We start from the raw sequence: 16,493 nt of genomic DNA on the forward strand, positions 1-16,493 counted from the left end.
ATCTACAATCTTAGGAAAGTCTACTCCAGGTTCTTCCCTAGTATGTGCTGGATGTGAGCCCCTATCAAAGACAGGAGGGGCCAAGGACACATTCATTTTCCACCTTCAGTCCCTCCATTTCTCCTGGCCTCATCTTAATAACTGAGGGAAGCAAAATGCCCCTCCACGCCTTTCCAGCTCAGGGATGCTGTGATGCTCTGACTTCCTGATCTTAATCACTGGCCCAGAGGCCACAAGCTTTGTGAGGGAAGGGCCCACCTCTTATTCATTCCCACAGCCATTGACATAGCCTATGCTGTAGCAGGTGTTACCTGGTAGACTGCGTTGCCCTGGTTATCAGTTTTAATCATTGCCATCACTTTCTGCTTCTCCCACAACCAGTAGACTAAGTTGGACTCAGGTGCTCCTGTCTGGGCCACAAGATACTTGGAGTCTGGAGAGAAAGCCATGCTAACAAATTTCTGAACTGGGAAGTCAAAGTTGCTGAAGACTTTTCGCTTCCTGCATGGAACTGAAGATAGCTCATAAATGGTGATGGTAGCTTTGTCTTGCACAGTCTCTGAAATGGCCAAGTAGCGCCGATTGGGGCTGATGGCCAAGGCTAGCATACCCTGACTCTTCTCTGAACCTGCAAATGGAAGTCAATGCAATTGGGTCATGTGGAATGTAGTGAATTTTTTAATCAATTTGCTCATGTAGCCAGTAATTATTAGTCACAATGGGCCAACCAAAGATAAATGTTTATATTCTAATATGAAGAGATGATTTGTGTTCCTGCCTTAACTATTATTATCAGAAGTCACAGAAGGATGAGAGTGTCTCTGTTACTGATGATCTTAAGAGGAGAATGGAGAGAGGGGGAAGAGGAATACACTGGGCTGAGGGGAGAGAGGAAGGAGGAGAAAATCCCCTCATATAATTGGGGTGTACAAGCAGACATCTGTATGGACAATGAAGGAGTGGGAGAATGGCTGACATGAGCCTCAGATAAAACTAAATATCAACAAACTACAGACAGGATAATTGGGAGCTAATTGACAGAGGGCAAGGGAGCCGAGACAGGCTGCTTATTGAAAGTAGGGTCGTAGTTATGGGATCCACAGGGTGAATTTTCCACCTGGGCAAACTGTGAAACACAAGCTGCGTGGCTAGACTGGGTGGGTGGTCTTGAATGCTGTGCTAAGGATTTTGAGCTGTAATTGGTAGGAAATAAAGTGTCTTCAAGGGTTTTGAGCAGAGACCTAATGAGTTGTATGAGTAGTGAAAAATTAATCTGAATTATTAACAATCTCTTTTGAAATTGCTTTGCCCTTACCGATTATGTGGTTCCCTCCAAGTAGGAAGTAAGCCCCTAAATGCGGAGGGGTTCTATAGAGTCTCTCTGCTCACCTCCATCTTCTTGCAAGGTGCCATGGAGAAGGAACTTCATGAAATGTGTATGGAGCTGAATTGTTTTGATTAGAAAGGGTGGGTCAAAGGGGGAGTGAGAGGAAAGGCAGAAAAGGCCTAACAGGAAGCCACCAAGTCAATCTATTTCAAAATGGTCTCCATAGACCAAGTCTCTCCCATTTTCCACACAGCCACAAAAGTGATTCCAAACCCAGATCAGAGGATGTCACCCTTCTGTTTGATTAAGCTACAAGCTCCCTATTACCTCAAGGAACAAAGAGAAAGCCCTCTGTTTTGTTATTCATACCCATTCCAGGTGGTTCCTTCCCCCCTTTCCAGTTTTTGGTATAAGTCCAACTAAAATCCCTCCCTCTACAGGAAGTCTTCCCTAACCCCTCTTAATTCTAGCATCTTTCCCCTGCTGATTACTTTCTATTTATCCTGTAAATGGCCTGCTTTGTGTATTTGTGTGTTGTCTCCCTCCTTAGATTGTGAACTCCTTTAAGGACAGGGATTCTATATATCCCCAGAGCTTAGCACAGTGCCTGGCACATAGTAGGTAGTTAACAAATATTTAATAAACAGCTGAATCTTTACTTTTCACATACTTCAAAAGTTTGCCTTGATGGCCTCCTTGCTATACCACACACAAGACACCTCTTGTCTAGGCTGTTCTCTATGCTAGAATGCTCTTGTCACCTACCCTTCCTAATTTCACTGGCTTCCTTTGAGACCACAAATCCCGAACTCTAAAAGAAGTCTTTCCTAGTCCCTCCAGCTACCTAAGAGATCATCTTCAAGTTACTCTCTATAGATCTTCTATATTTCTAGTTATTTGCAAGTTATCCCTTTAGTGGTTCCCAAACTTTTTTGGTCTACTGCCCCCTTTCCAGAAAAAATATTACTTAGCCCCCTGGAAATTAATTTTTTAAAAATTTTAATAGCAATTAATAGGAAAGATAAATGCACCTGTGGCCATCACTGCCCCACCTGGATCCATCAGGGGGAAGTAGCACCCACTTTGGGAATCACTGCTTAGACTCTAAGCTTTTGTAGGGCTGGGGTGGATATTTTGTATCCCTAGCATTTGGCACAGGATCTAGCTCATGGGGAGGATTAAAAATCCAATTTTTAAAATCAATATAGTATTGATGTGTTAAAAAAGAAAAAACAAACACCACGATTTAAAGGAGGGGAACCCTCAAGTACTAACCTCCCTACCACAACCCACAAAGCCCTAAGAATTTGGACAATCCAAAGTCATGATTTCTGCAAGTGAGGAGCTCCCTCATGAGAAGTCTGTCTGCTCCCCTGATGTCAAGGAAAGGCATGTTCAAGTACCACCCATGAGAACCAGACTGACAAAGCTGGGGATTTTAGCTACAGGTAGCCTGTAGGCAATTCCAGAGAAAGTGAAGAGGGTCTCTTCTTTATGGTTCTGTCCTTACACAAATGAAAGCTTTACGGATTTACTATTTTAAACTCTTACCTTCCATCTTAGAATCAATACTGTGTATTGGTTCTAAGACAGATCAAGAAGGGCTAGGCAATGAGGGTTACATAACTTGCCAAGAGTCACACAGCTAGGAAGTGTCTGTGGTCAAATTTGAATCTAAGACCTTCTGTCTCTAGGCCTGGCTCTCAATCCACTGAGCCCTCAAAATGAAAGCTTTAAATGAGAATTCATACCAGCATGAAAGAGAATCTGGAGAGAATGCCAGGGTCCAGCATCCTCCACAAGTGTGCCAACTCTGATCACCTCATAAAAGCTTGTGGATTGATTGGCAGAAGTTTAGTAAAATAAAGAATGAAAAGGCACATGAGATCTCCAAAGTGACAGAGAGAGAGAGCATGAAACGAGGAAACAGTAGAAAAAAAGGATTCAAATTTTGCCTCAAACATTTACTAGCTATGGGGCTTGGAAAAGTTCCTTAAACTGTCTGTCCGGATTTCCTAATCTGTAAATGAGATTAACCACAGAACCTACTTCCCACAAGGAGATAATACTTTTAAAGTTCCCCAGAAATGAAGTAGTCAGTCAATGTTACCTGAGGTCTGTTAGCAATGTGGGGCACTGTGGTAATAAGGGAACCTTGAAGGAAGAATGTGTATCACACGAGGGGAGGAAGGGTGGGGGTGCCCCGAGCGGTCTGCCTCAGTTTCCCCGCCTGCCTGAAAAGGTACTTACCTGGAATGAACTTCTGCCACTTCTGGTCCACGTTGTACTTCACGCAGTGGTTGCCACATGGATAGATGATGATTTGCTCGTCGAAGAAGCAGAGATTGTTAGCGACGTGAGCACGGAGCCCAAAGATGTGCAGGGCTTGAGCCACCACAGAGGACATGGCGCCGCGGGGGGCAGGGGCTGTAGAGGTGAAGAGTGACCGTGACCCCTGACCTTTGACCCCGTCCGTCAGCCCGGGCTGGGACCTCCCGACCCTTCCGAGCTGGGTTCCCACTGCCCCACCCCCTGGATGTGACCTCTGACCCCAGGGTCCTCGCTTCACCTGGCCCCTGTCTTGTCTCTTTCTCTCTTTTACTCTCCTTATTTCTTCGGCTTCGCCTCTCTTAGCGATGTGTTCCCACGGCAACGGCAAACAGGAAAAGGCGTGTTCGCTTGCCGGAAGCGGAAGTATATCTCCGGACGCGAAGGCGACGGGGTTCCGGCGGCGCTCAGACTGCCTGAGAAGAGTAGGAGAGTGTCGGCTAGAGGGAGGCTGCGATGGCACCGTTTGCTTCAGTCTCGGACTCGGAGACGGATTCGGAGGCGCTCTCGGATGCCGAGGTTAGTGACTCCCTTACCCCTCCCAAGCCCGACTATGGCCCCGATCCCGCTCCCTTCCTGGGAGCTCCCTGACCTCCCTCCCTTTTGTGTCTCTGCAGCTGCAGGAGGCCTTCGCTCGGGGCGATCTGAAGCCGGGGCTCAACGTGGAGCTCGAGGCGCCGAAACGGAGGCGCAATGATGTGGTGAGCGCGGACGGGGAAGATGTGGAGGAAGGGAGTGGGATGCTGTTCTGGCTCCATGTGCTGCTCTTGGAGCCGAGGAGCATGCGTGCGGGGTGGGGGGTGGAGCTAGGGAGCACGTGCGCGTATTTATAAGTTTGGCCTGGGTTTGGGGGTCGCAGATGAGTGCACGGGGAGCTGGTTCTCCCATTCTCCACCCCCCTAGCGGAGCTTACGGCGAATCCTCCCTAGGCTGGGCTCGGTCAGTGTCTGGCTGAGTTCCGAAGGGACCTGGCATGGTTGGAGCGCCTAGACGTGACCGTGGGGCCAGCGCCAGAGCTCCCATCACAGCAGACGCTTGTGGAACCTGGATCCGTGGACCCCGAGGATGACTTCCGGAGGGAGATGACCTTGTAAGTGGTGGGAGAGGGGCAACCTGACCTTGACCCTCCCGCCTGGCTAGGGTCATGTGGATGGGGAGGCAGCAGAGATGCTACTCCCTGCAGCACCCTGTGTCTTTCTGCCAGCTACCGACAGGCCCAGGCTGCTGTCCTGGCAGTGCTGCCCCGGCTCCACCAGCACCAGATCCCCACCAAGAGGCCCCAGGATTACTTCGCAGAGATGGCCAAATCTGACCAGCAGATGCAGAAGGTTGGTGTCTGCCCCTGGGCAGGGCAGAGCTACCCTTGTTTTCTTACTTCTCGTTGGGCTGTGTTTGCTGGAAAATAGGTTCTTGCTTCTTCTAATGGAAGAAATTCAGTCAGGTGGGATTTGGTTCCCTTCAGATCTTCTGGCAACTAAATGTCAATGTCTAGTAGAATATTTACTGATTTTTGCAGGAAAGAAAGCTCTCAGTTTATAGTATTGGAAACCACTTTATAGACTACAACCATATCAGATCAAAAAAAAATCTGCTCTTGGGATACCTCTCCTGTCCCCCAAAGTGGCTATTCAGCCTCTCTTTGAATAAGGAGTAGAGGGAACCACCTTCTCTTCAATTCCTTCATTTCATTATCAAAAACTCAAATTGACAGGACGTTTTTCTACTTTGTCATATCTCCTTTTGGGCAGATAAGTGGATGGACAGCCAAGCCTGAAGTCAGGAAGACTCATCTTCCCGAGTTCAGTTCTGGCCTCAGAAACTTCCTAGCCATGTGATCCCAGGCATGCCACTTAAACCTGAACAGAGAGAGGCTGATCTATCAGGATTGCTTCTGTGTCTTAGATCAATGACTTTATGACTTGAACTCTTTGAAGGCACTGAGTTTTTCTTTCTTGTTCAATTTTTTTCAGTTGATTCTTGGTGGCCCCATTTGGGATTTTCTCGGTAAAGATCCTAGAATGGTTTGCCATTTCCTTTTCTAGCTCATTTGACAGATGAGGAAAATGGAGGCATATAGCTACAAAGTATTTGGGGCTGGATTTGAATTCAGATCTATCTAACTTTAGGCTTAGCACTCTGTCTGCTGCATTACCTAGCTGCCCCAAGTTTTCTTGATATTTCCTTATTTATCATGGGTGCTAGCCTCTTATATTTTCTGATCCTGAGGTCGTTCTTGACTGAGAAAATAAGTAAATAGGAGATACATCTCTGAACCAGGTGGAAGGTGAGAGTGGGTGCTGATGTGTCTGGCTCTCCTTTCATCAGGGCCTCATTGCCAAGGTGCCAGTGAGTCCCTCCCAGCCAGGTCAGCATCAGGGCCTGGACACCCCCTTCCCTTTTGAAGGATGAAAGTTAAGAAATCAGTTTCTGCACTGCTGTTGGCTGAAGCTTGGGGAAGGAGTTGGGGCAGGTATCTGCCAGTGTGTGGCTTCTCCCTTTTCTTACCAGTGGGTTTAGGGGTGGGGTGGTGGCAGCCCTGTTGGTTCTGTGTACAGGATGCCCAGTTGTGTTCATCCAAGTTTCCATGACTCCTCCTGCCTGTTGGATACTCCCTGACACCCTCCTTGTCCCCCATGCCCAAGAATTCACTCCTGCCCCTCTACAGAATTCTCTAGTCCACCATCTCCTACTCTAATGGTCTTCTGGCTTGTCTTCCAGCTTCATCTTTGGTCCTCTACATAGCTGCCAAAGTGGTGTTCCTCAAGCATGGGTCTGATGTCACTATTCCTCTGCTTAAGGCCCTCCATTGGCTCCCTGGCCTCTAGGACAATACAGATGACCTTCTGTGGCATTAAAGTGCCTTACACTGGCTTCCATCTTCTCCAGACTGATTACATTTTTATAATTTTCCTATTATCAATGTGCTAACTTGGCTGGTTCTTAGACAAACTACTTGGCACAGAAGTGCTTGATAGATGCTTGTCTCCTTCCTTCCTATCCCCTGGACTCCATTCTCCATCTTTAGCCTTTGTACAGGTTGTCCTCCATGCCTGGAATACCCTCCCTTCCTGTCTTAGGATCACTTGCTCCCTTTAAAACTTTAACTCAAATAATATCCAGGGCCAACCTTTCTTGATTTTCTGTTTTTAGTGCTCCTCTCTCAGAATCCCTTTGTGTTGATTGCATAAAATATGTATACTGGAGGTCAGGGACTTGCTCATGTGTTTGTGAGCTCCTCCAGAAGCACCAGGCCTGGCACACACAGAGAGTGGGTGTGGTGCTTAATGAAAGATTCTTTAACTGAAATGTAAATAAATTGCTTTATCACTACTGTGAAAATCCACCTGAAGTAGTGGTTCAAGTCTTGCCTCTGACAGCTACTGGCAGTGGGGCTTTGGGGTCACTATTCATCCAGGTTAGGGAAGATGTCACTTGACTTTCAGGGTCTGGAATCTCTATATATTCAGTAGTTCCAGGTCTGGACTTCAAGTAGTCCCTGCCATGGATACCAGCCACCTCTAGAATTTCTCATCCATTTCCTTTGGCAGACAAGGTGAGCCTGTCCCTTCTAATTCTGCCTCCCTTGGGCTTCACCCAAACACTCTCCACCATGGTCTCCTTTTATCTTAATGTTTGGGGCTGAACAACCTTCTCCCTACTTCCATCAGTCTATTTCTTTGGGATCTGTTCTGTCTGTCTCCCCAGGGTCATGTGCCAGGCCAGAGTCCCATCCCACCCAGGCTCAGAGATGCCTCCTCATGTGACAGGCCTTCAGAAGGCAGAGGTTGGGTTTGTCCCACCCTGACTAGATGGCCCTGAGGCCCTTCATCTTTACATCTGTGACCTAAGAGTAGCTTTCCCCAGACAGATTGAGTTTGATGTGTTCACCATCTCCTTTGCATCAGACACAGACAGAGGCAGCTAGGTAGTGCAGTGGATAGACTGCTGAACTTGGAGTCAAGAAGACAAGTCTGGCCTCAGACACTTTCTAGCTGTGTGTTCCTAGGCAATTCACTTTGCTGCTGTCTGTCTCTGTTTCCTCTTCTAAAATGGGGATGATCAACTCCTAAGATTGTTGTGAAGATAAAAAGAATATTTGCAAAGCTTTCCCCCACTGGTAGTAGTAGCAGTGGGGCAGAGAGTTTGTGTCCAATATTCTTCCCAGTCTCCCCCTGATGGGGGCTTATTTCTATATCCCATTCTACACATTGGGAATGAGATCATTCCTTCTCATCAACTCTGGGTGCCTGAGAGTGTTGCAAGATGAATGCTCTCCCTCTTGCCTCTGTCTCCTGACTCTTTTCTCAATCTGGGTCCCATGTGTCACACCTTCCTTCTAAAGTTGACATATTCTGTGTATGTCTTGCTGGCACACAGCTATTGGCATGTTGTCTTTTCTCCTTGAACTGGGAGCTCCTTGAGGGTGATGGCTATGATTTCTGCCTTTGTATTTTTAGTGACTGCTACAGAGTAGCCACTTCCCAAATTCTTGTTGATGTTAATGAGTAGAATTCTGCCTTTTAGGACTTAATGCTGAGGACTAGGGAACCCAGATGCCAGTCAAGGCATCATTGGCCTCAGTGCTTCTTCTGTTGTCTTTCCTCTAGATTCGACAAAAGCTGCAAACAAAACAGGCTGCCATGGCGAAGTCTGAAAAGGCCAAGCAGCTTCGAGCACTCAGGAAATATGGCAAGAAGGTAAGAGGAAGAAAGAAAGTGGGGCTTATTAGGGCCCAGTTTTGATGCTTAACTTTGGGGTCAAACACCAGGGGAGGTGGTATCCAGTCTGTTAGTAGGAGCAAGACCTGGGCCCCATCCCGACTCTTGGTGCTGTTTCCTGATGTTACTAGAGAAGGGGGTTTTCTTTGTATCTATGGCTGTACATCCGGCAGCCAGAGAAAAATGCCATGGGACAGCATTGGTGTTGCTGCCCAGGGATCATTTATCCTGGTCTGGATTTCTGAAGATTTGCACCCATGATCAGGTGAAAAGAAATCTAGGGCTTCATCTTGAGGCCCCACCTTGATGTTTCCATGGGTATGGGGCACCTTAGCTTGTTGGTTCCTTGTTACTACTTATGTTTTCTGGGGCATTGTGCGTGTGTTCACCAGCATGTTTGGAGTTTCTGGATTGGCCCAGGGTATGTCTTTTACAGGTGCAGACAGAAGTTCTTCAGAAGAGACAGCAGGAGAAATCAAAGATGATGACGGCTATCAAGAAATACCAGAAAGGTTGGGGACTGGCTTGGGTGGGAGATGGGGGGAAGCAGATTCTCCTGGGACATTGCCCTGCTCACCAGCTCACTCTGCAAATCCAGGCTTCTCAGACAGACTAGACTTCCTTGAGGGAGATGACAAGGCACTCTCACGGGGCCAGAAGGAAGGAGCCAAGGCCAAGCAGATGAAGAAAGGGTGAGGCTGTGTTTTCTCCTGCTTTTGTATGAGTAGTTTAAGACAAGAAACCTATTTAAGAGTCTGGGGGGGGGAGGGTTGGATTAAATGCTGTGTGCCATGTTAAGTGTTTGATCCTCATCACTTTAATACGGTAAGTCCTGGTTAGTTTTCTTTTTTTAAATTCTTACCTTCCATCTTAAAATCAATATTATTCCAATGCAGAACAGTAAGGGCTACACAGTGGGGGTTAAGTGACGTGCCTGGGTTCACACAGGTAGGAAGTATCAGAGGCTAGATTTCAACCTAGGACCTGCTACTTCTAGGTCTGGCTCTCAACCCACAGAGGCTAAGGGATTTGCCTTAGGGTCACACAGCTTAGTCATTGAGTTTAGATTTGAAGTCTGTCCACTGTATTACATAGAAGCCAGCCAGGGGTAGAAGCCTTTGGTAGGCTGGTCCACTTATTTTGCATTTACTGTCAGTCCCTTCTTGTCCTCAAGAAAGCCCAAATTCTACTGAGAAAAACAACATGTGATGAGTGGTGTATATTCAGGCTAGATTGGAGGGGATGAGAAGTAAGCTTAGAGAAAGGGCCCTGGAAGAGAAGTGGGATGTGGCATATGGTGGGTGGTCAACAAGGTGGTGGGGCTTTTGAGGCAAGCTGTGGAGATGGAAGGAGGCCATTGTCACTGATCAGAGAACTCATGGAGGAAGAGAGGGAGGTGCCAGGTTAGGAAGGTCTGTCAAAGCCAAACAAGATTGTCTTTTTGATCCTGGAGGTCCCAGGGAGTCACTGGATTTAACTGAGGGGAGGGTTCCTAGAGTCAGCCCCAAGCTTTAGAAAGATGACCATAGCAGCTGAGTTGTGGAGAATAGGTCTAAGACGACCTTTAGAGCTTAGAGGGGAGAGACCTTAATATTTCATTTTAGGCCCAGCGCCAAGCGACGGTACAAAAACCAGAAGTTTGGTTTTGGTGGGAGGAAGAAAGGTTCTAAGCGGAACACTAAGGAGAGCTATGATGACGTGTCCAGCTTCCGGGCCCGGACCGCCCATGGCAAGGGCCCCCACAAGATGGGCAAGAAGTTGTCCAATGTGAGTGAACCCAGAGGCTGGGCCTGAGGGCTGGTGGGAGGGGAAAAGCAGCAGGACACATTTAAGACTGAATTTTTGTCTTTATTTTAGAAGAGACCTGGAAAACGGGCAAGAGACAAAATGAAGAATAGAACACGCTAAGTGCCACCTTTTATGCAGAGGATTGGGGAAAAAAAGACAGGACGTAGGCTTATGCTTCAGCCATCCCTTGGCTGCCTTTGTTTGAGTTGGGGGGCTGGGCAGGTGGGGGCCACCCCTGCAGCACTGGCTGGCTAGAGGGAACTGGGGGTAGGGTGGGGACCATAGGATGGATTGGAGTGTACAAAGGACCAAGGAGCCAAATGTCCCTGGCCCTGCTAGTCTGAGCTCTCTCTGGCCTTCATGCGCCAGAATTCTGCCATATACTTCGTGATGTCCATGTATTTACGGAAAAAATTGATCCTGGTGTCCCAGCGCTCACTGGGGATCTGGAAAGGGGAGGACATGGCTGTGAGCAAGTGCGTGGACAGCTGTCCCTCTTGTACCCTGCCCCGAATCTCCCTGTCCCTGCCTCTAGGCATCTTAGCCAGCCCCTTTCCAAGGGCCATATAAATAAATGACTGTCAAGAACATAATAAATGACTGTCAAGAATATTAAGGCTCCTATGTGTACTGTGCATAGCCCTGAGTGGGCCCAGGGAGTGGCTTCCCTTCCTCTATGCTCTCTGGACACAATGGCTTCATCTATTTCCCCCTTGCTTCTCTGGAATGGCAGCCTCAGCCCACTGTGCCCTATTTGTGGTACCCACCACTTGTGATGTGGCAGGGGTCAGCAATGGACCTGGATTCAGTCCTGAACTGATTTACTGGGTTACTTTCTATTTCAATTCCTCATCTCTGAGTTAAGGATGGAAAGCATAAGGGGGAAGGGGGGAAAAGATGGACATGGGAAGTGGCTGAATTGTTCAACCACAGCATCAAGGCTGAAGGGAGGAGAGGGAGGGGACAAAGGATGGAAATCCAGGGGGCTGGCAAGTGAGCAGAGGGCATTGGAATCCTGATTGCTGCTTCACTTGGACAAAACATTTCACCCCACTCCCCAGTTTTATTATAAAAAGGGAGGCAGGGGTTGGAGTAGGCCTTTGAAGTCTCTTTCAGCTTTGAAGCTTGCTGTGTGAGGACTTAGGGTTGTTTGTGCTTTTGGAGGCTGAGTGGGGGCTGCCTCTGGGAGGGAGGATTAGTGTTCCTTATCTTGTCTTTAGTCATTTTGTCTCTGGCTATAGGGGATAGGGCATCAGTAGGACTAATGTTGAAAATCTATTCATTGGTATTCCTAATAAGTGAGAGTTTACCATTTGGCACCTGGATGGCCCCAGGGTGTGGGTAAGGACACTCACCAAAGGATCTGAGTCCCAGCCAATTTCTTGGCTCTCTGTCTGAGGTTCCGAATATTTCTTCTTGGGTCCTTGGGCAGCGTAGTGAATGATATTGAGGAATTTGGCTATGAGATAAGAGACAAATTAGGGAGGATTTGGGATTGCCATCCAATTGTATTCTGGCCTTTTCCCTCTATAAATGTGTCACAGTGGGTAAATGGGTCAGCTGTTGATCTTTCTCTCGCCATGTGGCCAGCCCAATGGTTGGTGGTGGTGGTAGTGGTGGGTTTTTTCATCCTGTGTTACTTGGATGACTTTTAAACCCTTACCTTCTGTCTTAGAAACCATACTAAATATTGGTTCCAAGGCAGAAGAGTGGTAAGGGCTAGGCAATGGGGATTAGGTGACTTGCCCAAGGTCACACAGCTAGGAAGTGACTGGCCAGATTTTGGACTCAAGCCCTTCAAACTCCAGGCCTAGATCCTATCCACTGAACCACCTCACTGCCCCAGATGACATTCTTCATACCACTTCTGCACAGTTTATCATTCCCTTATGTAGCCTGACCTCACTTTCCCCATGATAGTCCACTTTCAGTCTTTACTTGCCAAGATGACACAGGAATGTTTAGTGTTAAAAAGAATGACTTTCATTTTCCAGAGCAGCCTATAGTCAGTAAAAGCACTGGACAGTTTCTTAGGCTGCTTAACCCACACATTGCTACCTGTTAACTCTGGGCCTATTTCATTGTCCATTTGCAGATCTGGCCCACACAAGTATGCTTATAAATGATCTCCATGATTTATCTATGCATCATTGGGCCCAACTTGAATGCAATACTTTCTTAGCCTTTTGGGATCTAGGGTACCCCATGGGTGTGATGAGATGTCAGGGGAAGATGGATGGAAGAAGAGTAAACTCTTCCTTCCACCTAAAAAAGCAGGCTTCGGGATGATCTGGCTGTAATTCCAGACCTGAGCCACATCAAAATCTGAGCCCTCTGAATCCCATTCTGAACACTACTACTTGTATGCTTGTTAACTTGCTGCTCCTGCCCCACAGCCTCAGGAGCCAGAATGGGGCAGAACCAAACTTATGGGGTCTCAGCAGGGTAAAATGTTTTCACTTAGTTCACCGGTTTGAGCAGAGAGAGAATCCTTACCATCTGCAGGTTCTTCTATGTTGTCATGCCAAGACATAGGTTTTCTGGTGATGGTGTAACCTGGTGAAAGAATACAAGAAAGCCATTATCCCAGCACTAATCCTCTCCCCTCCCTCCACCCCCATGGCCCAAGCCTGTTGTAAACTGGAGATAAACCAATATGAGGGGCATTAACAATTCCTCTCCATGCCCCACTCCTATCCCAAGCCTGATGTGAACTGAAGAGGCACCAATACAAGAGAGACATTAACTCTCCTCTACACCCCGCTTCTGTCCTAAGCCTTGTGTAAACTGGAGAGGTATTGTTTCAGCATTAATTCTTCCTCTCTACCCAATACCTGCCCCAAGACTGGTGTGAACTGGAGACGGCACCTGGGAATGTTACATTAAAGCACTCCTTTGCTGTCTGTTCTAATCCTACCCAAGCCTGGGGATGATTCGGGGATACGATGACAGAAGGCCTTTTCCTCAGCATCTACCTCCCCCTCTGCCCCATCCCTCGAGTAGTGATGGTGTGAGATGCAGAGAAACAGTAATAGAGAACTATTAGCCTAAAATTAACTCTCCTACCTTCGTTTCCCTGCCCAAAGTATAGTAATGGTGTGAATTGCGGAGAGATGCAGAGAAACCAGAAGGTGGAAGGATGACTGCTTGGGGATGTTGTAAATGGGGATTCCTTTGTGGGTAGGGGTTGGGGTTTTTGGCCACTAATGTCCCTTCCAACCCCCCCCCCCCATTCCACAATTCAATAAAACATTAAGAGACCATGACCACAGCACTAACTCCCCTTCCCTTCATAGCTTACCCCCCCTGCCAAAGCCAGAATGCCAGAGGACCATGACCCGTCTCCACTAGTTCCCTCTTGTCTCACTGTCAAGGTGGTGCTGATAGCAGACATCTAGATCCCACTCTATGCATTCTGTTAGCGCTTCACAACCAACCACCTTGTGAAGTAGTCAGCATGGGTAGTATTCTGATTTGATTTTGTTTTGTTTTTTTAAACCCTTACTTTCTGTCTTAGTATCAGTTCTAAGAGGGGCTGCAAGAGCTAAGCAATGGAAGTTAAGTGTGCCCAGGACCACAAGCTAGGAAGTGCCTGAGTTCAAATTTGAACTGGGGTCCCGACTCCAGGCCTGTTGCTCTACTACCTAGCTCCTCCACATCTGTGTTTTTCAGAGGTATAAACCAAGCTCCAGAATTCTTCCTCTTGTCCCTACTGGGTTCCCCTCAACTATCACCTTCCCACCTTGATATTCTCTATTCAAGATTTCTACTCCATGCTAGGTCTAAGATCTGGAGTCCTTTTTTTCTCCCCCCCTCCCCGAGATTCTCTACTCATGATGCCCAACTTTGTGCCCGACTTCTCAACTGTCCATAGCACTCCCTGGTTTTTGCCTTGGCATCCCTAGAGCTTGGTAAATGGGCTGGCACCTAGGTGTTTAATAAACGTTTGTTGATTGTCTTTTCAAACCATGTCCACTTTTCACTGTAATGATCTCCTAGAATGGAAAAGGAATTCACAAAAAATTACCTGCAAAATCTGGTTTCTTAAACTCTAGAATGCATTATTAAAGGGATGGCTGAGTAATATCTAGAAAAGGAAGCAGTGACCATAGAAAGCCAATATGGTTTCATCAAGAGCAGATCATGCCAGATGAACCTTATTTCCAAACTGAGATTCTTTGTTTAACCATTGGGCTAAGAGACACCATGGTGCTGGGTATGGAGCCCAGGCTTCTTAGTTAAGGAACCCTGAATTCAAATCCCACTTCTGATGCATATAGTATGACCCTGGGCAGGCTCCTTGATCTCAGCCTGAAGGAGGCAGCTTTCTAAGTCTATCTAATCCAGATCTGCCTTGGGGGAAGGATTAAATTTTGGATGCTACCCACAGGAATGAAATCTGAGTTGGAATCCCTCCCTGCCATAGGCTCTCAACAGAGTTGACCAGTTTGAGCATAGAGAGAATCTTTACCATCCCCAGGTTCTTCTATATTATTATGCCAGAACATAGGCTTACCCTAATATTCTAGATACTAGAACAATGATGGTGAACCTTTTAGAGATGGGAGTGCCAGGCCCTACCCCCCCCCCCCTCCCCAGAGACAGGGTGCTGTGAGATGACCTCAGCCAGTGACTGTATGGAGGAGGAGGGAGTGGATGGAGCACTCCGCTCCCCTCCAGCTCTGCTACTTGTGAGCTACCCACTTTACCCTCCATGCTCTCCCATTGGGGTGCTGGGCAAGGGGGGGTGGGAATATGAAAAAAATGTCATGCACAGTGGAGAGGAGGAAGGGGGCAGCTCTGCCCGAGGCCTTCTGCCTTTTTAGTAAAGAACTGGGGGGGGGTGCCCACAGAGAGTGCTCAGCATGCTAGCTTTGGCATCTGTGCCATAGATTTGCCATCACTGTACTTGGGAGAAAACTTGTGGGGGGCAGTTTAGCAAAGAAAAGCAAATATGTACATACAAGGAGTAAACTGTCAAATAGCTTGGGCTGAGAAATTCAAGGAAAGACGGGGGACCACTACTCACTGGGGGAAGAGTGGAAAGGGGAAAAGCTAGGGTAGGCTCCATTAGACAGGTAATCAGTGGCCAGAATCCCCCACTTGCGATCAGAAAGGACCAATTTCAAATTCTGCCTCAGACTCTTCCTAACAGTAGGGGGGCAGCTAAACTGTCTTGTTTCCTCATTTAACAAATGGGAAAACTGAAGCAGGGGGCAAATGACCCACTAGGGCCCCTCAGCCAATACATATCCGAAGCAGGATTTGAATGCTGTTCTTTGGGTCTCCAGGTCCAGCCCTTTAGTTGCTGAGCCGCCCAGGACGCTTCTCTTTATCCCCTCACCCCGAAGCGGCCCGCCTTGGCTTACACATTAACAAAGCAGGCTAGGGGAATTTCCAGGCGGACTCCCACTGAACCCTTGGGGTCTAAGGGTGGGTGTGGGTGCCCTTCCATGAGTCCCGGGACTCCCATAATCCTCTCGCAGGCATCCCTGGACCAGGGGCCAGGCTTCCCGCCTCTCCCCCACCCCCACCCCCCGGGCGGAGGGCGCACCCTTGCGGTGGGGGTTCACGTGGTACTGAGTGTACAGCTTCTGCGTTCGCAGCTCCTTGCGGATCACCTCACACATGATCTGGGTCTGGTGCACCTCGTCAATAGGCTCCTTCTCTCGCCCTTTAGCCGCCATGGCCGGGATCCCCTGTTCTGGCTACTCGAAAGGCTTAAGTCTGCCGCTCACTCAGACGCGGTCTCCAGGCAACCTCTGTCCAGCCTCGCCCCCCCAAGTGGCCCGCAGTGGTAGAGGCCGCCCCGACCCCGGCACTGCATTTGGAACAGCCCAGGGCTCGCTCCCGGGCCAGGGTCTGCCCGCTCCGAGGCCAGGGTCTGCCCGCTCCGAGGCCAGGGTCTGCCCTCTCCCGGGGTGTGCTGCAGCGCCCCCTCCCCCACGGTTAACTGTTTTAAAAGTCCGTGAACTCTGCCAGGACGTGGTGTCCCTCCGCCACGGATGGGGGCCCCCAAAGCCCAGCGCCCTGGGAGCTGGCTTCGGCTCCTCCCCATCTCCTGCTCCACTTGTCCATCAATATTCCCTTTCCTGGCTTTGGCCTTGGCCAAGGGCTCCCGAAGGCTAGGAATGGTCACCGCAGGCCCTGGAAAGGCCGACCTGGCTTCCTTGTTTTGTACCGGTCCACCACCCCGGATCCCGGATCCCGATCTGGTGGCCGAAGCACTTGTATTCACTGGCAAGGATTTTGTATTTACACGCCTACGTGTTACACACCCCTGGTAGAATATTGGGGTTTTGTTTTTTAAACTCTTTCCTTCCCTCTCAGAA

General features: G+C 48.4%; 3 protein-coding genes across 3 annotated transcripts in view; 1 reads left to right on the top strand and 2 right to left on the bottom strand.

Annotated features, from left to right (window-relative positions):
- The window catches only part of CFAP57 (cilia and flagella associated protein 57), a 55,043-nt gene extending 51,092 nt beyond the window's left edge, over window positions 1–3,951 (bottom strand). Inside the window, exons 1-3 of the mRNA XM_044677187.1 lie at window positions 3,897–3,951; window positions 3,578–3,754; window positions 312–628 (exon numbers count right to left, since the gene is read on the bottom strand). Coding sequence (XP_044533122.1) covers window positions 312–628; window positions 3,578–3,734 — 474 coding nt within the window. The 5' untranslated portion in view covers window positions 3,735–3,754; window positions 3,897–3,951. The remainder of the gene's footprint in view (window positions 1–311; window positions 629–3,577; window positions 3,755–3,896) is intronic.
- Window positions 3,952–4,051: 100 nt separating this feature from the next.
- Window positions 4,052–10,308, top strand: EBNA1BP2 (EBNA1 binding protein 2). Its single transcript, XM_044672211.1, has 9 exons — window positions 4,052–4,174; window positions 4,273–4,356; window positions 4,585–4,745; window positions 4,860–4,983; window positions 8,263–8,352; window positions 8,810–8,885; window positions 8,972–9,065; window positions 9,978–10,140; window positions 10,231–10,308. Exons 1-9 carry the CDS (start codon window positions 4,112–4,114, stop codon window positions 10,279–10,281), a joined length of 906 nt encoding a protein of 301 aa, XP_044528146.1. The 5' UTR covers window positions 4,052–4,111; the 3' UTR covers window positions 10,282–10,308.
- A 103-nt stretch (window positions 10,309–10,411) lies between these two features.
- On the bottom strand, window positions 10,412–15,935 carry FAM183A (family with sequence similarity 183 member A). The gene is made up of 4 exons (XM_044672212.1): window positions 15,716–15,935; window positions 12,658–12,717; window positions 11,517–11,620; window positions 10,412–10,607 (listed from the first exon to the last, which is right to left on the bottom strand). Exons 1-4 carry the CDS (start codon window positions 15,846–15,848, stop codon window positions 10,497–10,499), a joined length of 408 nt encoding a protein of 135 aa, XP_044528147.1. The 5' UTR covers window positions 15,849–15,935; the 3' UTR covers window positions 10,412–10,496.
- Between the last annotated feature and the right edge of the window lie 558 nt (window positions 15,936–16,493).

This window comes from Gracilinanus agilis, chromosome 4, assembly GCF_016433145.1.
Source record: "Gracilinanus agilis isolate LMUSP501 chromosome 4, AgileGrace, whole genome shotgun sequence".
Taxonomy (NCBI): Eukaryota; Metazoa; Chordata; class Mammalia; order Didelphimorphia; family Didelphidae; genus Gracilinanus; species Gracilinanus agilis.